Source organism: Lepidochelys kempii, chromosome 3 (assembly GCF_965140285.1).
Source record: "Lepidochelys kempii isolate rLepKem1 chromosome 3, rLepKem1.hap1, whole genome shotgun sequence".
NCBI lineage: Eukaryota > Metazoa > Chordata > Testudines > Cheloniidae > Lepidochelys > Lepidochelys kempii.
The window spans coordinates 68842792-68869201 of NC_136382.1; the positions used below are offsets into that span (position 1 = coordinate 68842792).

Consider the following 26410-nt stretch of genomic DNA (forward strand, 5'->3'; position numbering starts at 1 on the left):
ATGTCTGTGGGTGAGGTGCAATGGAAAGGAGGCAGAGAAGGAGGGTCTGGCGGGGGGTGCCCAGCCAGGAGGGAGGGGCAGAGAAGGGTGGGAATGTTTTTGGGGTGCCAGATGGAGAACAAGGGACAGGGGAGGGGAGTCGGGGGCGGGGACTGAGGACAAGGAGGATGGAAAGAGGGTCTGGAGGGGGGGACCATGCAGTGGCGTGGTGGTCGGGAGGGTGCCTCCTGGCATCATCACGCAGAGGCGGGCGCGCGGAGCCCGCCCCCCGCCTGGCTTGGCGGCAGCTCCGAACGCAGAGCCGGGCCTTTGTGACGCCTCAGGGGTTGCCGGGCTGCGGCGGCCGGTTCCGCCGGGGCGGCTCGGCGCTGGGCTCAGGACGCGGGGGCGGCCACTCGGGGCGCGGCGGAGGATGGGGCGGCGGGCGGCCGGGGACGCGGGGCGCCTCGCCCTGCGCCTGGGGCTGCTCCTGAGCCTGCTGGCCCAGCAGCCCGGGAGCGCCAAGAACGACAGCGGCTCTGCCCTGGAGCAAGCCGCGGCGGAGCCGATAGTGCAGCTGTTAGAGCCGGGTGAGGGGCGGGGCTGGACCGACGGGTCCCTGCAGGGTGGGCTGGACAGCAGGGTCCTAGGCAGGGTGGGGGGGGGGGTGTCAGACTGGGTGAGGGGGGGGGTGTCTGTGGGGTGCCAGGCAGGGTGAGGGGATTTCAGGGGGTGCTAGAGAGGATGAGGGGGGGTGTCTGTGGAGTGTCAGATTGGGTGAGAGGGGGTGTCTGTGGGGTTCCAGGCAGGATGAAGTGATTTCAGGTGGTGCTAGAGAACATGAGGGGGGGGGGTGTCTGTGGGGTGCCAGGCACGGTGAGGGGATTTCAGGGGGTGCTAGAGAGGATGAGTGGGGTGTCTGTGGGGTGCCAGGCAGGGTGAGGGGATTTCAGGGGGTGCTAGAAAGGATGAGGGTGGGAGTGTCTGTGGGGTTCCAGGCAGGGTGAAGCGATTTCAGGGGGTGCTAGAAAGGATGGGGGGGAGTGTCTGTGGGGTGCCAGGCAGGGTGAAGGGATTTCAGGGGGTGCTAGAGAGGATGAGGGGGGAGTGTCTGTGGGGTGCCAGGCAGGGTGAGGGGGTATCATGCAGCGGGGATGGTCCCTGGGTTTTGAGGGCAAGCAGGATTTCCCTGAGCGTGCTAGGAGTGGGGAAGTGCAGAAAGGCTCCCTGGCCCCCTTTACCTTCACCAGGAAGGAGCTTGGCTCCCCTGGTGCATGGATAGCAGGAGAGTAGTTCATATCATATGCCAACAGTGGGAAGATGTCCTTGTTCATTCATGATTTATCGAGTCACAGAGTTTCTAGGGCCCTCCTAAAGGGGGAGCAAGGTTTTTGCGAATACAGACTAACACGGCTGTTCCTCTGAAACCTAGATTTACTTGTGATTCTTGTAGCTGAACAGTGTGGGCTAAAGGAATGTGTTGGGTATACGTAAACTCCCTCATAGTCTGTTAGTTCATTGAGCAATGAGACACCTAAGTTCACATCTAGTGTGTCATTAGACACAAGGCCAGCTATATAGTGAATTGTATTCCTTCCTTCAGCCATCTGAAAGTGGACTTTTCCTTTTACAGAATTTCATCTGTCTCATTGTCCAAATAGGGTTATCTTATTTTTCCTTACCACATAATTTTTCATACTGTGTTTATGCCATTTCCCTGCTCAGATGTAACCACTCTCAGTGTCATTACAGAAATTGCCTATCAGGCATCATGAGGGATCAATGCAGCCAGCTGCTTTGACTACAAAACCTGAGTTCCAGCAATCCTGGAACTAGAAATGAGAGTGTTGAGGTTACCCCCTGGACGTTCAGGCCTCATGCAGCGTAGTGGAAAATATTGCTAATAAGCCACAATAAGGGTAAAACATTTAAAACATGAATGAGTGACTTTCTCTATTAGTTCACTTCACAGGCATGACTTGGACAACCTCCACTGACATTCTCAAATAGGATTTTTAAGTGTTTATCAAAATGTATTATGTGCATCCTGTGATGTGACTTGTAATGAAAAGAGAGAATAATGGAAACAGTTTCTGCTCTGCATCGTTTTTACCAGGATTACAAATGTAGAGAAGAACCTGAGATGTCTATGCTTTGCTGGTACTAATTGCAGCCCTATGACTGGAATGTGAAATATATATTATTTTAGCATAGGCTCATCTCAGTTTGTGTGAGGTTTGCATTATATATCTCCGATTAATGCTAGTGGAAGTTATGTACATAAATCTCTTTGTATAGGGAGGATGCTATACCTTTTTATCAGTGTCTGATGCAAAATGAAAAAGGCATACATAAATGTATGGATCAATAGGTTGTTTTTTTTTCTGGGGAGAGTTCTCAAATTTTAGATTGGTTTAAAAAATCTAGGGAGGAAATGCAAGTAAAAAGGTGAGATTACATCATAACAGTGAAATGTACAGTATTATATCATTGCGTCTGCTCCTGTTCCACATAAAGATTTTGTTATTTGTTTTTGTTTTTCTTTGTTGTTTTTTTTTCAAATTCACTGACATCAGGATTGAGTCCACTGATAATTATTTCTGATTGGCATGCTAATTTAGAGTCAATCAGTTTTCAGTGACTAAATATGTTTAAAAGTTTAGTTGGCATAGTATTTGAAAATAAAAAAATCCTTTTTTTAAAATTCAGAGTTATTCATCTCTTATGAACAAATTACTATTGTAAGTTTAAAAACATAAGAATGACCATATCAAGTCAGACCAAAGGTTCATCTAGCCCAGTATCCTGTCTTCACACAGTGGCTAGTGCCAGATGCTTCAGAGGGAATAAACAGAACATGGCAGTTTCGAGTGATCCATCCCCAATTGTCCAGTCCAAGCTTCTGGCAATTGAATGTTTAGGGAAGCCCAGTACATGGGATTGCATCCCTGACCATCTTGACTAATAGCTATTGATGAACCTATCCTTCATGAGCTTATCTAATTATTTTTTTGAATGCAGTTATATTTTTGGCTTTCACAACAGACCATGGCAACAAGTTCCACAGGTTGACTGTGTATTGTGTGAAGATGTACTTCCTATTTTTGTTTTTAACCTTCTGCTTTTTCATTTCATCTAATGACCCCTAGCTCCAGTGTGATGTGTTATGTGAAGGGGTAAATAACACTTTCCTATACACTTTCTCCACGCCATTCATGATTTTATAGACCTCTATTGTATCCCCCCTTAGTCGTCTCTTTTCTGAATTGAACAGTCCCAGTTTTTTAAATTTCTCCTTGTATGGAAGCTGTTTTGTCCCCCTAATCCTTTCTGTTGCCCTTCTACGTACCTTTTCCGATTCTAATATATCTTTTTTGAGATGAGGTGACCAGAACTGCAGGCAGTATTCAAGGTGTGGGTGTATCATGGGTTTCTGTAGTGGCGTTCTGGTATTTTCTGTTTTATTATCTATCTCTTTCCTAATGGTTCCTAACATTCTGTTCATTTTTTTGACTGCCGCTGCACATTCAGCAGATGTTTTCAGAAAACTGTCCACTATGACTCCACAATCTCTTTCTTGAGTGGTAACAGCTAATTTAGACCCCATCATTTTGTATGTATAATTGGGATTGTTTTCCGATGTGAATTACTTTGCATTTATCAGCATTGAATTTCATCTGCCATTTTCTTGCACAGTCACCCAGTTTAGTGAGATCCTTTTGTAACTCTTCGCAGTCAGCTTTGGACTTCACTATCTTGAATAATTTTGTAACCATTGCAAATTTTGCCACCTTTCTGTTCATTGCCCTTTCCATATAATTTATGAATATGTTGAACAGCACTGGTCCCAGGACAGATCCTTGGGGGACCACAATTTACCTCTCTCCATTCTGAAAACTGACCATTTATTTCTACCCTTTGTTTCTTATCTTTTAACCAGTTACTGATCCACGAGAGAACCTTCCCTCTTATCCCATGACTGCTTAGTTTGCTTAAGTTTGCAACAAAAGAGTCATATTATGTTTTATAATAATGCTACTGGATTGCGGGAAGCCTCCAGAGAGGATAGCATAGTTGATATCTGCCCCATAGAGGAAGTTTGCTTGCTTTGGGTAGTAAGGTTGCTCACCTTTTGTTAGTAATCTCTGAATCTGTTGGGTCCCCAGCTGCTCTTAAATCAAGTAGTAGCGGTGACCAAAATCCTTTTTTTCATTTGTATTTGGATGGGAGATTGCAAACCCTCCTTTCAGATGTGACCACACCTTGCCACAGTTGCCAGATCTGGTCATCTCTAGATTGGATGACTGTAATACGTAGACTCTGGGGTAGACACCTTGGGTAAAAAACCTGCAGCAGGCCCCAGTCAGCTGACTCTGGCTCATATTGTGGGTGAGGATGGAGGGGCTGAGAGCTTGGGCTCCAGCCAGAGCCTGAACATCTACAGAGCAATTTTTAGCGCCGTAGCCTGAGTCCTGCAAGCCTGAGTCAGCTGACCTGGCAAGCTGCAAGTGTGCCACGTGTCTTTTACCACTTGTGGCAGTTCCTCAGCGAGTGTAAATTGTGATGGCTCCATTGAAATCAATAGAACTATGACAATGTACACCAGCCAAGGATCTGCCCTCCAATTTTCCCAGTTCTCTAACATGTTTTTTTTCTGTCCCTATGAACGAAAATAAACCATGTTATAATATGGGTTGATCACAGCCACATTTAAATATGTTTACATTTGTATTATAGATGGGATCTTGGAAATCTCCTCTCCCTTTCTATTGTGCTGTGGTGGTTGAGATTAGCCAAAGCTCTTGAGCTAACATCTCACAGATTTAAATGGTGGTTGTTGGGGGGGAGGGGGGTGAAAGGGTGGGGAAGGTGGACACTGAAGGCATGGTGTCTTAAGTTATGGGTCATCTCTCTGTTTTCACGTGATTTTGCATGAGGTGATACTGACAGAACCTATTTTTTCCCCTCCCTTTCTGGTTTGAGAGAGTTAATAATAATGAGCTAAATTGTGAAATTATTCTTTAAATATTGTTGTACATGTATTAAAAGACTGTTCTGATTAGCACAGCTTATATATTTAAATAAATCACAAAGTCATAGTGACAGTTAGGAATAGCACAAGTGTAGAATTATGAAGTTTCATGAATAATGTTGGAAAAGAGGTTATAACAGTTTGATATCAATTTATGCCTACTACCACTGTAGTGTTAATCCCTTACTGTAGAGTAAGGAGGGCTACTTTATATTTGTGTATCACTGACTGCTAGTGGAAAGGACCCACTAATTTTTCAACCACAGAAATGTTATGTAAAGTTTTAACAGCTTAAAAGAAGAGAAATATAAACTTGTATTACTGAATTAACATAACATTTTGTGTAAAAGAGATTCCAAAACAAAAAAAAATGAGGAATAGAAAAAGTAAACTTTGCATTTATGGTATTTATTATCATAACAACATATTTGGAGTAGGATACACTGATTATGTAGACTTGTAAAAACAGCTAAATAAATCTTCTTTATCCCTTTGCATTTTAGAAGATTAAAAAGATGTATTGCCTGTTTAATGAATTGTTTTAAAGACACTGCATAAAGTTGTTTAATTCCTCTATTGAGCAGTTACTTTATCTTAGCATCCTTATAAACATTCAACTTTCATGCTAATATTAATAAAATATATCATCCATATTTGAATCCCAGATGGAGATGTGAACCTTTTGCTTCTGCATATTTTGCGAAACCCATTTCCTAGTCTGAGAAGTACCAGAAAAATGGAAGAAGCCAAATCATAGTGGTTAAAACCACAAGAATTAATTAAAAGACTGTACCTGGTTGATTCATCGCTTGTGCTGGCTGTCTAAAGCTGACCTTAAAGTGTGATGGAGAAAAAAATCATGTGGGAAGGCTTGCATTTGCCAAAAAGAACTAGGAAATGAGTTGATTGAAATATTGTTTACAGAGAATTTTGCTTAACTCTTTTCATAGATATTTAGGTCAGAAGTGACCATTATGATCATCTAGTCTGACCTCCTGCACAACGCAGGCCACAGAATTTCACCCACCACTCCTGCAAAAAACCTCTCACCTATGTCTGTGCTATTGAAGTCCTCAAATCGTGGTTTAAAGACTTCAAGGAGCAGAGAATCCTCCAGCAAGTGACCCATGCCCCATGCTACAGAGGAAGGCGAAAAACCTCCAGGGTCTCTTCCAATCTGCCCTGGAGGAAAATTCCTTTCCAACCCCAAATATGGCAATCAGCTAAACCCTGAGCATATGGGCAAGATTCATCAGCCAGATACTATAGAAAATTCTTTCCTGGGAAACTCAGATCCCACCCCATCTAATATCCCATCACAGGCCATTGGGCCTATTTACCAGGAATATTTAATTACCAAAACCGTGTTATCCCATCATACCATCTCCTCCATAAACTTACCGAGTTTAATCTTAAAGCCAAATAGATCTTTTGCCCCCACTTCTTCTCTTTTAGGGAAGACCTATATTGTGCATAGATATTTTGTACTTCTCAAGGTATTCAGTAAATCAGTGATTCTCCAACTGGGGGTCGTGACCCCTCAGAGGGTCACATGTTATTTTGTGGGGGGGAGGGGGTTGCGAGCTGTCAGCCTCCACCCCAAACCCCGCTTTACCTCCAGCATTTATAATAGTGCTAAATATAAAAAAAGTGTTTTTATTTATAAGGGGGGGTTGCACTGAAAGGCTTGCTGTGTGAAAGGGGTCACCAATACAAAAGTTTGAGAACCACTGCAGTAAACTAATTTAACAGAGTAGATTGATTTATAAGGAAATGCAGAGTATTTTCTCAAAAATGAGATTAAGATTTAAATATTAGTTATTTGCACTTGGTTTTCTGAAAAGGACTAGGGAAGACTTCAATAAGTGACTTTCCTGGTAATTGGGTATTTCCTCCCCATCCCTCTGCCCGATCCCCCACACGCCCTCCAAGCAGGTGTCATTGTATTAGAAATGTAACTTCAGACTTTGTGTTTAGGTCTGAATGCTACAGTATCCAAGGAAGTAGAATTTGGAGTATGCACAGTTACGTGTGGTAAGTAGGAAAGCAGATGAATAAAGCATATTGTAATTTGTTTGGTGGAAAAAAGTGCTAACTCTAGCAATTTAGCAGGTGTAATTTGCTTGCTCTCCTTCACCTCTCATTGATTTCAATTTCCAATAACTATAATTAACAAAAACAATCAAGCTGATTGTCATTAGAAGTTTAGGTCAGATCTGTTGTTTTATTAATTTCACAGCCTGCAAGCTCCTATTTTAAACCAGTTCCCTACATTTATTGGCACATGAGCTGCCTTCACCAAAGTAACAATTTTCTCTATTTGTGAACATCTGTGAGATGTTCAGAAGATGAAAGATCTTCTGATGCATCTCACAGATGTCTTCCCACATACAGTATTGCCAGCTCTATCAAAAAATCGCTCATCTGCAGTAGTCTATTCTATATTTCACATTTATATAATTTATAAACTACATAATAGAAAGAAGAGGTATCCTGGAGAAAGATAGGATGAAAATTCAGCACACAGAATGTCAGAATTTTTGCTTCACCCATCTGATGAAAACTGGACATGTTGCAAAGAACACATCTGTGGTATTAGAGTGGTGATAGGGGCTGGAATGGAGTGGCACTGCATTGCTTAGAAAATACCCATTTAGCAGAAGGTTCAGAAATAGTATTGAATTTGTTTTGGACAGAATCTGTCTCTCATAGTATCATAGTACCTGGGAACAAGAAGGGAGGAGGGGAACCACCAGCTTTCAAATCAATTAGTCTGTTCCCCAGCCAAAATGGTATTATTTCGTACATTACATTCTCTAGTATTTTTTTCCTGACTAGTTCTGAATGTCGCAAATGATGAGGCTTCCACTACTGCCCTTGGGAAACTATTCCACATGCTAATACATCTTGATCTCAAAAAGTCTTTTTTTCTGACATTCAGTTTAATTATGCCCTTTCTTAATTTAATCATTTACTGCTGGTTATACACCTCACTTCTCCTCATTATGAGCCATCCTAAATAATCTCATTTTCTTTCATGCTTTCACCCTTAAGATATTTAGAGACTATTATCATGGCCCACCTCTTCAGTGGACCTCTCAGATGTCCCTCCACTTGAGGGACTTAACTCAGTTTAGTCCCGAAGTTACCTGTGTTCCCAACAAATGTGATGTCCCTTCACTTTTATTGATGTCAGTTGTTTAAATCCTAAATGAATAATCATCAGTTAGAGGTTGGATGAAGGATTATTTACACTAAAGGGTGTTCCCCATAATTTTGAATTTGGGTATTATTTTGTGTCCCTCATTTTGTGTTTCAGTCACACATTAGTTGGGTGTTGGCAGGTTGAAAGGTACTCCCTCCAGTCCATCCAGCCAAATGATACACATTTAACTCTCTTAATCTTTACTTATAAATTCATCCCTACATCTCTCAGTAATTTTTGTTGCTGTTTGAACTGCCTCCAGTTTCTCAATATCTTTCTGGTAATGTTATGGCAAGAATTCGATATACCTGACGTTGTAATACCTCACCTTATAGAGAGATCACAAAGCCTTATTTCTTCATAATAATGATGCTTGTTAATATTTTGGTCAATTCTGCATTAGTCTTTTTTGCTGCTGTGTCCCAATACATTTATGTCTAATTTTTCTGTCTGCTATTACCTCTAGGTCTCTTTCATCATTTGTATTTTCCTTCCCACTGATGTTTACTTTTTGTATTATTTTTCCCAGCTGTATTATTAACTTGCATTTTTTCAAGTTCCATGTTTCTAATCTTTCTAATTCAACATGACCATGTTTCCGTCCAAGTTAATTTGAATAACTCTTTAAAATAAGACTTCATTTTACAGGTATTGCAGTAGATTAACTTCTGCAGAGTTGGCAGCTGCTAATAGGGAGGGGAAAAGGGAAACAAGTTTTCTGGGAATAGAAGACAAAACTGGTCAAAATGGAGAGGCAGGGGAGTACTGAATTGGCCTGTAGGTCTCAGGATGGGGTTCTTTTAGTCAACTCTTTGACTTTGATAGGGTGCCATAGTTTTAATATTCAGGTAGTTAAAACAGGCATGTTCTTTCCTACTAAATGTGACCACAGTTAGCTCAGCATCCAGATTTTTTCAAACAAGCCATTTTGATGTTCACAGGTTTTCTGCTCACTCCCCTTCTGTTTTCCCAGACAACAAAAAGACCTAGCTCTAAAGTAAGAGGAATGTCTTTAATAAAAGTGTCAGTTCATTGTCATTTACACCTCTGTCTCTGCATCCTTGAGATGAGACGTTCTCAGCAGTGGAGAATGATTCCTGTTTTGTGACAGTTTCAGTAAGTGTTGTGGTCTCACTCTGTCACTTGAAGTATTGTTTCATGAGCTATATGTCATCTGTGAAATATTCTAAAATCTATCAGTGTGTATCCTACACATTTAAAGGAGGCAGATACATCACAACAAATTATTCTTCACATCAGCGGGGTTAATTCAGCATTCAAATCAATTTCCCATTTATCATACTTCAGGAGAGTTTTAACTCCCCTTTTCCCATGCCCCTGCAGTTTAGTAAACAACATGCTGCTAGAATAATGGCAATTTCTTCAGTGTTTACTGGGCCTAAACATACTATTCCCTCCACCCCCACACCCTATGTCATTTCAGTGAACTGTGTACACATTGTTTGGCAAAAATAAATATAGCATTTGTTTTGAATTTGTAATGGTTAAAATGAGGCAGTGTTCCCATTGAAATACTGATGTTTGAGAGTAAATACATTTTATTTAATGGAATTTTATACAGACATTTCCCTTAACCTTCAATATTTATGATTACCTACTTCCCCTCCTTATCTTCAGTAGGACCCTCCATGTCTTAGGTGGAGTTATGAGGGTCACAATGAGGAGGTCTGAATGGGATTCACTTCAGAGCCTGTCAGTGTTGTTCCTTAGCCAGTCAATACTGGTTACTGTTCAGTGATTCAAGGCTCTCCTTCTAAGAGGATCCTATCCTATGAGGTGCTTAGCACACTCAATCCCTGTTGACATCAGTGTGAATTAAAGGTGCCCAGTACACTGCAGGGTCAGGGTCAGAGTGGGAAGGCTATCTCTACCATGCTCCCAGCACCAGCTGACTTGGGCACTGAAAGGCCATGTTCATGAATACTGCTAGTCAGCTTTGATGTTTGATTCGCTGTTTTGTTTTTTAGCAGTACACAGAATATTTCTGTTTATCCAAAACCCTTTGTGTTATCTGAATCCCTTCCTTGTCCCCCAGCATGAGATATAGGAAATACATGCTCTCTGTAGCATGTATATTATGCAGGGGACAAGAAAGGGGTTCAGTAATATGGGGGTTCATAGAATCATAGAATATCAGGGTTTGAAGGGACCTCAGGAGGTCATCTAGTCCAATCCCTTGCTCAAAGCATATCATAGAGCAGAGACCCCAGCCAGGACTATAAGGAGGTATAGTAGGACTAGCTCTGTCTACAGGGGAGGCCACTCTGCTGGTGAAAGACTCCTGCGGTAGCACAGGGAGTCCTCTGCAACCCCATTGTCATGGAAGTGAGTGAGTGGGGCTGTGACAGCAGTGCTGCAGAGAGAGGTCCCTTTGCTGCTGCAGGCCCAGTGATACCCAATCCCTGCAGGCACAAGGTGTAAGATGCGTGGGTGGGGAACCTGTAGTCCTAGTGGGACAGAGCAGAGACCCCAGCCAAGGCTGCAAAGAGAAGAAGTAGGATGAGCCCTCAGTCTCAAGGGAGGCCACCCCGCTACTGGTTCCTGAATGGCTCCTGCCCTCTGGATTATCCAAACAAAATCCGTGTCCCACATGCTTTTTGGATAATCTGGAGTATACTATATAAAGTTTAATTGTATTTTGAATTCTTCTAAAAGAAGTTTAAGAATGACTTTTTAAAAATGTGACATGGTTACTCTGAGGATCTGTGTGTTTTAAAGGACCTTAGGTGATGAAAGTGGGCAAAAGTAAGTGTTCTCTGCCAAATCTTAAGCACACATATTGCATAGCCTTGGCAGAAGCTCTGAGAGGGTCTGTTTCTCCTAATGTATGGTAGATAAATTAGTTTAGTATCCAATATAAAGAGGGAGAAGGCAAAAAATGTTGGAAGAAAAAGAAGAAATGGAAACTAAAACATATTTTAAATATTTTTTGCAAAGGTATTGGCATTCGAGAAGTTATATTAACCAACGGGTGCCCTGGAAGTGAAACAAAATGTATTGTTCGTGTAGAGGAATGCAGAGGACCAGTAGATTGCGGATGTAAGTAGAATCCTATGATATAGGAATTTAGAGTGAATGTGTTTATTCAAGGGAAACATCCTTATTCTGTGTGAGTGTGGTAGAAGTGGAATGAAATGATTGCATTCTATTCTCTAATTACCCCATTAGGCAATCTAGTAACATTTCAGAACTCATTTCTGTACTGATGTGTGTTTGATTTTAAGTCGCTGTAAAGTACATTTTCTGCACTTATTTTCTATTTTGTAGATATGTATGTAGTTCTAAATATTAAGCCAAACTGCAGATATTTTAAATGGTTTTAATTGAAAGAACAATTTCAAAATAACATTCCTTGATTAGGTAAATTATGAAATGTATGGTACATACAGAGGTGTTATAGATGTATCTATTAAAATTTTCTTCCACAGGGGGTAGACCAATTTCTGAAAGCCTTGCAACTGTGAAGATCCCATGTATTTTTATACCTCCAGAGAATCGATTTACATATCTTTGGAAAATGTTAATTCCAGACCAGGTGAGCAACTGAACCTCACCTTGTGCAGGAGAATGATGTATTCAATACTTTTACCAGCTGCTTCAACAATCTCACGCAAACTCCTGGTTTAATTCTTTTCTTTGCGATCATAATACAAATGAAATCTTTCAGTTTTTCTTTGACAGTCAGATGGCACAAGAGCTTGTGTGCCCCACTACTTTGTAGAGCTCCAATTTTCCTTTATTTAAAGTAAGCAATAAGTTCTGTAATGTATTTTAGAAGGTAACCTTTTTTGTTCTTACTTGAGTAAATAAATGCAAAAGGTAATGCACATTAGAAAACATAATCCCAACTATACATACAAATGATAGGGTTTAAATTAGCTGTTATCACTCGACAAAGAGATCTTGGAGTCATTGTGGATAGTGCTCTGAAAACATCTGCTCAATGTGCAGTGGCAGTCAGAAAAGTGAACAGAATGTAAGGAACCATTAGGAAAGGGATAGATAAAACAGAAAATATAGTGCAAGTATAGAAATCCATGATACGCCCACACCTGGTATACTGCGTGCAGTTCTGAGCACCAATCTCAAAAAAGATATATTAGAATCAAAGACGGTACAGAGAAGGGCAGCAGAAATGATTAGGGGTATGGAACAGCTTCCATATGAGGAGAGATTAAAAAGACTGGGACTTCTCAGCTTGGAAAAGAAATGACTAAGAGGGGATATCATAGAGGTCAATAAAATCTTGACTGGTGTGGAGAAAGTGGATAAGGAAGTGTTATTTATGCTTTCACATAAGATGAAAACCAAGAGTCACGCAATAAAATTAATAGGCAGCAGGTTTAAAACAAACAAAAGGAAGTACCTCTTCACATAGCGCACAGTCAACCTGTGGAACTCGTTGCCAGGGAGTGTTGTAAAGATCAGAACCGTAATGGGGGTCAAAAAAGAGCTAGATAAGTTTGTGAAGGATAGGTGCTTCTATAGCTAATACGCATGATGTTCAGGGATGAAACCCCATGCTCTGAGTGTCTCTAGCCTCTGATTGCCAGAAGCTGGGAGTGGAGGACGGGATGGATCTCTTGATAATTGCCCTGTTCCATTCATTGGCATTGGCCACTGTCTAGATGAACTATTGGCCTGACCCAGTATGGCCATTCTTATGTTCTTAGAACTTGGGTTCTCAACCTGGAGGATGTGAACTAGTGTCAGTGGGTCATAACCATACTGCCCTACTCCTTTGGTGAATAGGAGGGGGATTCTGCCTAGATGTGATGGGGTTTTGGATAGTGAGGGAGAGATCCTGGTATGGAACTGATTGAGAAGTGCTTGAGTAGAATAACCAGTTTTCCATATGATTTTGATATAGATCATTTCCCCCTTATAAAGCTATTCGAAAAAAATCCATTTTGTCTTTTTTTTTTTAATATGGATAGCAATCACTGATTCTTCCTAATGATTCGGCTATTCTGGAGGTACACAGGGATACCCATCCAGTAGCTTTCCAGTGTGACACAAAAGAAAATAATGAGATAGTTGCCTCTGTAAAATATACAGTATATACAACAGATGGTAAGTACATAGTAGCTTTTAAACCTTTTACAAGATATTGCTTGTGTTTAATGAGTAGCTATACGCCTTCATGAGACTGTACTTCACCTTAGTATCAGAGCAGGTGCTCACATACTATAATAATGAGTGCCATATAAATGCTTATCAATAAAAGACGAATATAAAAGAAATCACGGCTATGGAAAATACGAGGTTTTGATGGTAGCAATAAGTAATTTCTTAAATTTATAGGCTAAAATAAATTATTTCTGTTCGTCCTGTTAATTCATTACTATGGCTTGGTCAATCTGCACAGATCACAGGTGTCTTCTCTCACTGCTAGCAAAAAAGCAGGAAAGGCAACCAGTTAAATGGAAGCAGCTCTACTCCAGTTGGTGGCACCTTGTTCTCTGCTTCTCAGCTCCCCTCTTAAATTCCCCAGTGCAGTACAGAAGTAGGAAGACAACCTTTTGAATTTTAACACATTTAGGTGCCATCTTGAATTTATTATGCATTCTGGATTTAGAAAAGCTTAAAATTAAAAAGAAGATTTCATAAAATGGTTCATCTGCAACAGCTTTCTTCCCTCTTCTGCTGCAGGTAATTTTTGCTTGCATTGTCAGGAGAGACAGCAGTGGTCCCAGTTGCCTTTCAGATTCAGAGAGGCCAGCTGGAGACTCCAGTCTTCCCAATCAGTAGAAAAGAGAGGGGACCTTATTCATGTGGACAGAATCCCTGTCTGAAAAAAATACGGATTCAGATGGACCTAGAGCCATGGAGGACTATTTTATTGAGGAGAATGAAAAGAGTCTGGTTTAAAAGTGTGCTGCCAGCAAGACTGAATTATCCAAATAAACATTGTAGAGGAGAGGGCATGGGACTGGAAACCTCTTGAAGTCCCTTATTTTTCTACTCCCCCATGGTTTCATGTCCTTCTGAAGCGACATTTAATTCATGAAGGAACTCTGCTCACATAGGTAAGGTTTCTTCTCTTTTCTTCTGTAGAGTATCCAGAATTTTTTTTTTCATACTTAAATCCATCAGGCTCCCGCAAAACTTCCAGAGCTCTGGCTTTATCAGGTTATATTCTATCTCTGAATTCCATTTGTAGGAAGGAGTGGTTACCTTTGACCCTGATCAACACAGCACTTACTCCTGTGTTTAGGTTTAAGCACTTGAGTAGTCCCATTTACTTGGAGTCATGCTTGAGCTTAAACACATGATTAAGTTGTTTACTGAAGGAGGGCTAGGCTGAGGTCCATCCAACAGAATGTCTCACAGGGATTACGAATATCTATTCAGAAATGATTGGTTTGGCTATGCAATTATAAGATTCTCAGCAAAGCCTGGCTCCAAGATCTACTGCCTCTGTTCCTTGGAAAAAAAAATAATCAAGTTCCACTCTTCGGAAGACAATGGAAAAAGCCTATTCCATGCTCAGTGCCAAACTGGTTTCCTCTAAATCTGCTCTAAAGCTATACAGACTGCCAGTGGATTTTCTGATGAGTGGCTTACTTCACCTAACGTGCATGCAGCTGTTATGACCTAGAAAACTGAAGGTGGAAGAGATCATCAGTAAAGTAATTGATTGTGAGTTATACAGTTCTACAGAGACCTTTTTCTTCTATAGCCAGATCTGCTGTCTGTTGGCTTTCTGAGATCCAGCAAGATCAGGATTTCTTCATGTACCTCTCCAAGGGGATCAGAACTTTTGAAAGGTCCCTTTTGCTGCTAAAAGCTGTAGAGATATGCCACAGGATTCCCTGTGTTTAGATGCAGACATTCTTAGTTCTTCTCTGATAGTTTGCAGCGCTCTGTTGCTCAGACTCTGGAGGGGTGGGGGAGGGGGAAATGTTACTTCACATATTAGAATGCTGTCCCTCCCACGCCAAAGTTGAAAATATATTTTGTAGAGAGTTTAGGCATTACTTTATCAGACCTCTTGAACAAGAAGGTATCTCTGCCTATTTCAGAAAATCTAAACCTTTCTCCTCAGAGTGGATCCTTTTCTTTGCCATCTGTTAATCTCCAGTGAGGTAGAGCCTTAAAAGCAAATTTTTTGGGGGGGGGATGGGGAATGAAGAGGTACAAGGGGCAGAATTGGTCATTTTCCAAGGCCAATTACAAGGCCAAACCCTTCTTTTCAGCATCCATATTTAACTATAAGGGTTTCAGACCAGAATGGAATTGGCACTAGGGGAAGGGTCTCAGGCTGATTTTGTCCCAGTGGATCAGTTTTACTTAGGATAACAGTGGACCTTGTTCAGTATCTCCTAGAGTTACTTCCTCAGATTCCTCCAACTAAGATGATGTTTCACCTTCCCTTCGAGGCATTTGAATCCATAGAATGTAAGTTTCTATGTAGTCTCCCTTGCTGTGGTAATGGCCACTAGTAGAGTGATTTCAACACCTTCTAGATTGTTCCCTTACATGCTATTCCGCAGATATAGGGTTCTTTGCACCTTCCCTAGTTTTCTTCCCACAATGCTTTTGCCTTTTCACATCAATCAAGATATTTTCTTGCCCAGTTTTTGTCAGCAATGTAAGACTAGGAAAGGGACTATTTGGCATACCCTAGATCTAGAGAGCACTCTTAAGGCTTGCTTGAAAACAGAACCCTTTAGAAAGCTGAGTTTCTTTGGGCCTGAGCCAATTCCCATTAAAATCAATGGGTGTCCTTGGTTCCCATAAACCTTAAAGGGCATTGGATTGGGCCCTTTGTTCATTTCAAGGGCCCCAATCAGTGATTGTCATTGAAAAGTATATCAGGAATCATACAGAGTACCAGAAGTGCCTTGTGTGGCTAGGGTCTACCCAGGTTGTCTCCTTTTTTTCCCAGTAGAAGGAGGTGAAGCCTAAGTAGATGACCTATGGCATGTGGCTTTCTGGTGATCTGTGCACACTTATCTGAAGCATTGCCAGCTGAAGGGTCTGGTTTTGACCGACACAACTTTGTTCAGTGGGTACTCAGCGTGGCTTTTCCCTGAGAGGATCCAGATGTGTTCTTGGAGAGAAGTGAATAGGATCATAATGGGTGTTTTCCAATTCCTTCCACTTCCTCTAGAGAAATGGAGAATGAGCTGCAAGGCTGGGGAAGGGGAGTGGAAATGCTTCAGCTTGGTTGGTTGGGTTTCCTGCTTGTTGCTGCCAGGGAAAGGAAAACCTTGTGCTGATCAACAGTTATAAAAAACAAAATGAACAGGTAAGAGGAAAACTTGATTGTTCTGGCCTCATTCCACTCTCTTTTCCCTCTTTTTGACTTGTATGCTTGTGTAATTTGAACATTACGGCCAAATTCTCAGCTAGTGTAAATAGGCATAGCTCTATTGGAAGAAATAGAGAACACTGATTTACACCAGCTGAGAATTTGGCCCCATACAGGTATAAGCATTTTTTTGTTTAAAACATGTAGCATGATCTTTTTCACTTCAAATTTTAGGATATGTGTTAGAAAGCTGGAAGAAGTATGCATTTTGCAAAAGGGCAGGAAGAGACCTGTAGGAATTGTTCACACACATATTCCAAGTGGCTATATGAAAGAACTTGGTGTAATGTAAAGCTGCCTATAGAGAGATTTCATTTGCACTTCTCAGCAGATTACCATAGTTCTCACTGACCTTCTGTTGAACAATAATAATGCTTTTTCACAATGAGCTGTCATCACAAATGGGCTTTTCTTCTTTATTTTCAACACAGTTCCAGACTGATTGGTTCTGTTCTTCTTCTGTAGCATCCTGGGGACAGAAAACCATTACTTGTTTTTCCTTCAGTAAACATTATTATGCCCATTGCAAGGAAAAACCCACCCATTAGGAGTTGAATTTTCCATATGTCCCTCTTATCAAATCACTATCATGAGATACAGTAAAGAATTTGTTCATACTCCTTCCTGTTATGTTGTTAAGTTGCTTTTGAAGACTCCAGTGCCATAAGGCAGTTTATTCATGTTTTCTAATTATAGTTCTGTAGGGAGGGAGGATTTTGCGGGGGAAGGGGTGAAGACAGAGAATGATTTTCCTCATGGTGCCATGTGAAGGGAGCCAGTCTGCCAAAATCCAGACTGTGCCCCTTGTTCCATCACCCTAGTGAGTGTGTTTATTGGCACCAGCAGTGGAGGAGGGGGAGGCAGCAGCTTGTCAGGCATCAGAAATGGCACGTCACCCACGTGGGCAGTAGGTTGTGCTGAGGCACTTCTGCAGCCCATTTCTCATGAGTTCAGTTCACTTCCTATTCAGGCAGAGGCTGCCTCTTTCTAACAGACTACTCTACAAAGGACATATTACATATTATCATTTTTTCTGTTGCATTATATAGTAATGAAATAGGGAATCCCAGTGACCATATTTGGAATTCCTGGTCTTTGTGTGTGTGAGAGAGAGAGAGAGAGAGAGTCTGCTCCCACATCTGGACATGCACATGCATTTTTAATGTGTAAAGAGTCTTGCAGATGATCTAAAAGGGGAACAAAGATATGTGCACCAGTAGTACATACGTACAAAAAAATCTGACTAGGGAGTAAAAAGTGCATTCCTATTTAATGGAGCAAAACAAACAATATATACTTAGAAAGCTGGGTCTGAAATTAAGTGAAAATAATGCATATATGCTGCTGAAGTGTGTAAACAAATGGTCAAGCATTCTGCTTATAGAGAGAATACTGTTTTATCATCTTCATCTACAACATCATGCTCTAGGAACAGCTCCAACTCACTGAAAAATTTTTTGGGAAACAAGGTGCAGTGGCAGTTCTTAGAATGATGTCCCCATGGGTGATCTACTTGTAGGTGTGGCAGCACCTCCTGCACCTGGGATCAGAGATCTTCATCAGCTGTGCCTGTTGGACTGTACATGCCCCCCCCACATGCTCTGAGTGGGACGTATATATAGCACTGTGCAGTCCGACCGCCCCCAGTTCCATCTCTATTGCCTTTGGTCTGGGACGGAATCCGCAGCAGAGCCCGCTTCCCCTATTTCCCTCACTAGATAGTGCCTCACCTGTTGGTGTAAGGCAGTTTGTATGTTCTTCTCCTTTCTTTCTTCTATCTAAATATATATATATATTTTGTTTTAATATTTCATAGTTATTTCACAGCTTAGGTTTCCATTTCTCCACTTCCCGCCCTTCCCAACTAGGAAGCCTTTTCCTTTCACCCTTTTGCCCAGATCCCCCGAGTTTAAGAAGTGAGTTTCTTGTGAGGCCACCTTCTCGGTAATGGATGGACATCTGCACTACATTCGCTGTCTGGAAGAGGGACACGTCCCACAAAAGTGTTCCCACTGCCTTGGCCTGAAACCCAGAGCCAGAAAAGACTGAGACATTAGATTAAAACTTCTCATGGAGAAATCGCTGCAACTGGCATCGGACCCGGGCCCAGACTTTTCCCTGTAGAGGCCCTCACTCTCTGCCAGGTTGTTTGCCTATCTTCACTCCCATGTCCCTTGAAAAGAAAGTCTTTTGTTTCTCACTCAGATGAAAATAAATGGGCTCCCTCCTCACACCTTGAGGCATATCCTCCCCAGCAAGGTTTGTTGCCTCAACATTGTTTGGCAGGGACAAAACTCTAGGGCCCATCCGAGTACCTCTGGTACTGATGCAAAGAAATGGTCTAAAGACCCTAACCGAGCAGATCTACAGCCCTTGGCACTGTTTCCGAGCTCTGGGGGACAATATAGGCTGACTTCAGGAGCTATAGCACCAACAAAAATGACGGCACAGGCACCCTTTTGGACACCGACAAGACCGTCAATACCAAGCAAACCCTCGGCACCATTGAAATCATCTGCACTGGCCAAGGCACCAGCCAAGTCAGCAGCACTGGCCAAATCATTGGCACCATCTATGGACACTTCAGGGGAATACACTCTTTCTTCGGCATTGAGTCACCCCAGCACTAATGATGCTTTTTCCCCCTCCACAAGACTTTATGTACCCTAAAGACCTGCTGGTATCTGACACTTCTGAGTCTCCACTCCTTTGACCTCCCCCCACTTCCACCCTCCTCTCAGAATGCACATCACCCCTACTTTTCTCTGCCAAGGATGGCACCTCCCTTCCCCAGCAATGAGGAGGAGGAAGAGGAGGGCTCAATTGCTTCCTTGTCTCACCACCAATTGATCTCTCTTCCTCCAACGCAGCGGCTCCTGACACAGGACACGTCCTCCATCCCAATCCAAAGGTGCCCCATCTCAAAGCCTGGCTCCTCCATGGTTCCAGGATTTGGAAGTAACCTGTTCAGAGGCAGTCAAACAAATACTTTTAAATAGTAGGTGGGACACAACTAGTCACATATATGTTCACTGAAGGACTAGATTTTAATGCTGGTGAGCCTCCCCTGGACTTATCCTGGACCACATGCCAGACCTTAAACAATCAGATCTATCCACCACCTCCATTCAGGTACACTTGGTGACAATCACTGCTTTTCACTGCCACATAGATGGTCATTCTGTCTTCACACATCTGCTCACCAAACGCCTTCTGAAGGGTCTCTATAACCTTTATCCCCACATAGGAGACCCGACCCCTGCCTGGGATCTTGTCCTTGTCCTACGTTCTCTGACTAGACCCCCATTTGAACCAATGGCAACCTATTCTTATGTGCATCTATCAATGAAAATGACCTTCCTTGTCACCATCGCTTCTGCCCGATGAGTTGGTGAAATTATGGCCCTTATGGCATGTCCACCATCCACACTATTCTACAAGGACAAAGTTACACTACATCCACACCCGAGATTTCTACCTAAGGTTCCAACATCTATCCATCTCAACCAACCTATACAACTTCCTTGCTTCTTCCCAAAATCTCACAGTAACCAACAGGAGACAGCTCTACACACACTGGACATGAGACAAGCATTAGTGTTTTACTTGGACAGGACTAAACCTTTCCGAAAATCACCATGATTATTGCTCTCCACCACCAAAAGAGTCAGAGGCACAGCTGTATCTAAACAATGCCTTTCAAAGTGGATTTCGCAGTGTAGACCTTTATCTTATGAACTCCACAATTGACAACATTCTACCACAATCAGAGCACATTCCACATGTTCATTATCCACCTCGATAGCCTTTCTCAGTAATGTCCTCATTGCTGAAATTTGCAAAGCAGCCACATGGGCATCAACAAACACTTTTGCCCATCACTATACTATTATGCACGATGCCACAGCAGACACTTTCCTAGGATATGCAGTCCTATTATCGACAGTAAATGTTGCTCTGAAGCCCCAGCCTTCCAGTTAGGGGCCCTGCTTTCTAGTCACTTATAAGTGGAGCACCCACAGGGACATCACTCCAAGAAGAAGAGAAGGTTACGTAACCTGTGCAGTAACTGAGGTTCTTCGAGATGTGTGTCCCTATGGGTGCTCCATTACTTGCCCTCCTCCCCTCTGCTTTGGAGCCAAAAAAAATATGCTCTTGGGCAGAGAAGGAAGTGGGGGCAGTCAGACTGCACAGCACTGTATATATGTCCTGTTCACAGCGTGAGGGTATGTGTGTGTGCGCATGTGCGGTCTGATGGGCACTACTGATGAAGATTTCTGATCCCAGGCGGAGGGGATGCTGCCACATCTACAAGTGGAGCACTCATAGGGACACATATCTTGAAGAACCTCAGTTACTGCACAGGGTGAGTAACATTCTCATTTGATGGGTTTCCTTTGGCTAGAAGTTGGGTTGGAAGAGAAAGTGCTCCAGGGTTGATGTGTTTAATTTATGTAATTATTAATCTATTTTTTAAAAAGAAGTGACTGAATAAATTAAATCAACTCACTGAGCCAGCAAGTTAGAGCGCTATAAAATGTAAGTGCAGCCAAGCCCTAAGGGCCTAATCCAAATCCCTTTGGGGTGAATGGAAAGATTCCCATGGACTTCAATGAGCTTTGGATCAGAGAAGTGTTTGGCCCTGAGTATTCAGTTACTCATAATATGTTGCTCTTTCATACTGCAAATAAAATTAATGTGTTTGTTAATTTGCACAAAATCAGATTTTTACAGAAATTCCTAAAATATCTTCCAAAAATGTTTGTATTGGTTTGAGGCTACACTGACTTGTGCACAACTCACTTGAGACTTTTCTTTTTATAATTCTCCTATTAACCTAAATATTCTCACTTCTTCCCCCCTAAAAGCTGTTTCTCCTCCGGCCCCAATCCAAAAGCAATAACTTTGGAGAGTCGTTGGGTCAGGTCATGAGTTTTGATCTAGCCTAATTGTGCTACCCTGGTGACAGAAAGGGGGCAAAAAGCAGCTGGATCTCCCTAGCCAGGAAGTCCCAGGCCTAGAGATAATGTTGCTCCCCTTGCCCAACCCATAGAATGGGGGCCTGAGAAGGGGTACGGCAGAAGCATATTGCACTCTGGCAGTCCCCATCTGGTGGATAGCCCTTTATAGAACTGTAGGGCTGGATGGGATCCCAAGAAATCATCAAGTTTGGCCCCCTGTGGTGAGGCAGGACCCAATAAACCTAGATCACCCCTGATGTGTTTGTCCAACCTGTTTTTAAAAACCTCCGATGATGGGGATTCCAAAACCTCCCTTGGAAGCCTATTCCAGAGCTAATTACCCTTATAGTTAGTGATGTACTAGAATCTAGACTACTCTGAAGTACTCTGGAGTTGTCACAGAACTGACCCAAAATCAGACAGCTACAACTGCCTCATTTATGGCTTCCCCTCTCAATTTAACTTAATGGAGGCTTAAGTGCAGCTGAAAATCTGTCCTTTTCTTTTCTCTTTTCTTCAATACAAACAAACAAAACAAGAAGTTTCACTTGAATTTACCACACATTCCTCTTTCAGTCCAGAAAAGCATGATCAAAGAATCAACAGCTACATTGAAAACATATGGCTGTGTAAAGGTTGGAGACTTATGAAATATACGTTGACAGGAGTGGAGCTATTTGAAAATAGTAGTCAGCTTCTAAGATGTTTTACTAGAGTATTCCTATTAGAGCATTTTAAAGAATATTCTCCTATCTCTACTTTTAATAAACAAATTATTTTTTTTTCAGAATTATTGGAATAAATATTACACTGGCTCAATCAGTGGATCAAGGACATACTGAGCCATGTCCTGCACTGCTCATTTTGGCAAAACTCTCACTGATTGTAATGGCAGTTTTGTCTGAGTGATGAGTACAGAATCAAGCCAGTTGCATTGCTTTAAAATACTCTTAAAGTGCTTTTTTGTGATACCTGAATCAGTATTTCCTCAGAGTAAAATGCTTGATTGGACATTCACTTTTCTCTCTGTTCTGCTTGTATTTTAATCATATGTGCTAGCCTTGAAGGCATCTCTGCTTGTGTTGTCTGATAGACTACTCTAGTTCGGGATTATGTGGATCTGCCATACGAAGCAAAGGTGAATTGATCAATACTGGATGAACTATGAGATACTTCCTACTTCTCATTAGCAGACTCCCCTGTTGCAGCCTGCAAATAGAGATATCCTTAGAGCATCATAATCGCTTATTACTAAGCAGTAAAATAAAAAATCTAAATTAATTAAATAGCAAAATTGAAGTTATTTTTAATTAATATCCCCCCCATCATTCCAAAATGTCACAGTCCAGCATTTAAAATGAAGCTACCTAAAAACAGTTAATTAGTTTAACCTTATCTGACAATTTCTATATGCAGAACAGGTTTCAGAAGTAGCAGCCGTGTTAGTCTGTATTCGCAAAAAGAAAAGGAGTACTTGTGGCACCTTAGTTTCTAAGGTGCCACAAGTACTCCTTTTCTATATGCAGAACAGTTAGTTTTGGAATTTCCAACCAGTCTAGTGATCATCCCTGTCAACCCTGTATAATGCAGTAAGACCATGGGGATTATAAGAATGATCTATGATTTAGGCATAATGAAATCATTACTGCTGTGGTGCAAGAAAATGGACTAGAGGGCCCATTAATACTCAAGTGATGCTATGGATTACTGCAATCACCATGATAATTTTGCATAGCAGTGAATGTCAGGATCACACCCTGTGCTTTTAACATATATGTTGCCAGATAGAAATCAATCTGAAATTAAAATTTGCTTGTGTATGTACAATGTTCCCTCTAATTTTTTCCACCCATGGGCGGAATTAATTTTGTTATGTACACCAATATCGAGGTAATGTGCGAATGTGTGCCACCAGTAGAAGCAAAAAACCTAGATATAATATATATATTTTAAAAGTTACCATAAGGATAATTACTCCAGCCAGGACAGGTCAGACATTTTAGAACTCAGTACTCAAAGAATTAAATTTAAGCATAAGAGAGAAATAAAAATTATGAAATGCATAGACTAATCAAAAAAATAAAATAGCACTCTGAAAGAATAAAATTACAGAGAATGTATGTGCTTTGCCGGAAGTATCAAGAAGTAACAACAACAACAATAATACAAGTATGTGTTGGGAGGTGAGTGTGAAAGACTGTGTGTGTATGTGTGTGAAACACAGAAAAAGTGTGTATGTGTGTGTGAGAGAGAGAGACACACACACACACACATCTCCCCTCTGCAGTCCTGGCTAGGGGAGAGGTGCCTCTCTTGTCCCCACCTCAGCCCCGGCTGGAGCTGGGGCCAGGGAAGAGAGGCGTCTCTCCCCACTCGACCTGCACACCCCAAGCTCCCCCAACCCCCCATCATCTCACTACACTGCCTTCACCCTCCACATTCTCCCCACTCACTTGTGTATGCGCCTGCTGGCTGCTGTGTGGCCCTTGATGGCCTCGTGTGCGACCGCGCAGGTGCGCACCTGAGAGGGAACACAGTGCCTGTAGATTGGTGAACCTGGCATGATCAGAGGCGGGTGTATTACATTTCAGGAACTTGGATTGTTATTGGACACTTGTCAACATTTTTGAATAGAGCTGACAGTGTTTGTCCACCACACATTTTTCTTCGCACTGTGACAATTGAATCTCATAAATTAGATGGAAAAGACTTACTAGGTCATCTTCTACCAATGTTGGATTGTTCCTTATGGTTTGTTCTCAAGTATTTTGTCTGATATCATGAAAAATGTCTCAGTTAATGGGGTTGCCAGTACTTCCCTTAGAAGATTGTTCTGGCATTTAACGTACTGCATCGTTAAGAAATATTTTCTGATACCTTAAGTTTTCCCTTGCTCAGTTTCATCCTGTTACTTCTACTTCTACCTCTTTGGTCCACCCAAAACAATTCCTTTCCGTGCTTCATGCTTCAAATACAATACAGTTAACATCCTCTCTTTTATTATTGTTTAATTATTATTATTATTTATTTGCATGCTCCTAGGACCCCCAGCCATGGATCAAGGCCTCTTTGTACTAGACATTGCACAAACACAGAGCAAAGAGTCAATCTATGCCCCGAAGAATTTACAATCTAAGCAAACGATTTAATTTACTTATTTTTTTATTTTTTAAATGTATACAGTCCACCTACCTTTGCCTTAATCTATTCAAAGGTTATAAAAAAAATTCTAAAAAGCAAAATATTACTATTTTACTAATTCTTTTCATAACACCAGCTAGGTGCTTATATATATATATATGCATGCTTTAATTTTTTCCTAATCTCAATCTTTTAATATTTTTAATAATTTGTGCTGCTCCTAATTCCATCCAGTTTGTTACCATGTTTCTGATATTGATGTGTGCAGAACTATGTGCAGTCTTACTAGGGCTGTCTAGAGAAGGACTACCATGTATCTAATCTGCTTGTGATGGGATGCCTCTTTGGACAGAGCTCATAATTGATTTGGGTTCTTATTTCCTTCCATCATATTGCATTGCAAGCACTAATGTAATTTACTATCCCTTACTACTCCTAGGCTTTTTAAAGGCATTATGTGTCTGGTTCTCCATTGCCGTGCATCTTCTATACACACACCTGTGCAAAGTGGGTGTAAAATACTACTATTCTGATTTGGACTAATTTTTTTCACAGGTCTAACTGGCTACACAAGGTTTAAGGCAATGGAGAATCAGGCCTTATTTCTTTTCTATTATTTTCCTTCCATTTAATATCTGTTCAACAAGATGTTTGAGCAATAATGATCAAAGTATTTCTTCTCTTTAGAATTGGAAACAAGAAGATTAAGGAGACCAGACACAGATATAGTTCTGGTGTTTGTCCTGATAACTGGAGTTATTGTTTGTATTGGTGTGATCTTTGCATTAATCTTCATAATTCTTCACTGGTAGGTGGACAGCACACAAATGTAATTTTTGTGTTCTTTGATCAAAGTATAGTACTACTAACTGCAAACCTGACACTCAGATGAGATCATTTAATTTTTCTACACTGGGATATTTATGTTGCTATTGATCAGTATATCTGACAGCTTCTCTTTCTACTAGAGTAGCTTGAAAAGAAGTAGTCTGCAAAGCAGTACCATAGATTATTGATGGGAAGGGACATGATATAGCATATTCTGTGTGAGGTAATGGGAATGTAAGTCTACTTAAGTTTACATTTTTGTTCAATTATTATTTCCATATCAGGGCAGCTGTAAAAGCATTCTGGGCATCAAAAGTTGGTAAGAGCTCCAAAGAAGAACAATCAAGCTCTCAAGGTTCAATGAGAACCATAGAAGAAGCATCAGGAGCAGGATCTGTATTGGCATCAGGATCAAGATTAGCATCAGGATCCGCATTAGCGTCAGGATCCGCATTAGCGTCAGGATCAAGATTAGCATCAGGATCAAGATTAGCATCAGCAACAGTGTCAGTACCAACACCAACAGCATCACATGTAGATACTACTGGACAAGAACAGGAGTCTTTCCATGAATGGAACAATGAAGAAGAGAATTAGAAAGAAAAATAAGGCTAGACTATATTAAAAAATTATCTAAAAACAGATTATAATAAAGCATGTTTAAAATACTCACATAACTAGTTTCAAGAATTTTTTTACATACATTGGGTATATAGAGCTGAACCTTAAAGCTGGTGTTGTAAAAATACTAGGCCACGCTGCCCTGCACCAAAGGGCTGTGCTATTGACTCTGGCTACTAGGCCACGCTGCCCTGCACCAAAGGGCTGTGCTATTGATTCTGGCTACTAGGCCACACTGCCCTGCACCAAAGGGCTGCACTATTGACTCTGTCTACTAAGCCAAGCTGTCCTGTATTGAAGGGCAG

At 41.4% G+C, this 26410-nt stretch overlaps 1 protein-coding gene across 1 annotated transcript; it reads left to right on the top strand.

Annotated features, from left to right (window-relative positions):
• The first annotated feature begins 412 nt into the window (after positions 1 to 412).
• SPACA1 (sperm acrosome associated 1) lies at positions 413 to 26145 on the top strand. Its single transcript, XM_073335144.1, has 7 exons — positions 413 to 569; positions 6989 to 7045; positions 11175 to 11276; positions 11666 to 11772; positions 13175 to 13310; positions 25344 to 25464; positions 25769 to 26145. Exons 1-7 carry the CDS (start codon positions 413 to 415, stop codon positions 26079 to 26081), a joined length of 993 nt encoding a protein of 330 aa, XP_073191245.1. The 3' UTR covers positions 26082 to 26145.
• Positions 26146 to 26410: the final 265 nt, after the last annotated feature.

Bases quoted from the DNA above. Each gene is read 5' to 3' on its own strand.
- SPACA1 (XM_073335144.1), top strand. From the start codon at position 413: ATGGGGCGGCGGGCGGCCGGGGACGCGGGGCGCCTCGCCCTGCGCCTG. The intron at 570-6,988 runs GTGAGGGGCGGG...CTTTGTGTTTAG, and splicing joins AGTGCAGCTGTTAGAGCCGG to GTCTGAATGCTACAGTATCC. The intron at 13,311-25,343 runs GTAAGTACATAG...TCTTCTCTTTAG, and splicing joins TACAGTATATACAACAGATG to AATTGGAAACAAGAAGATTA.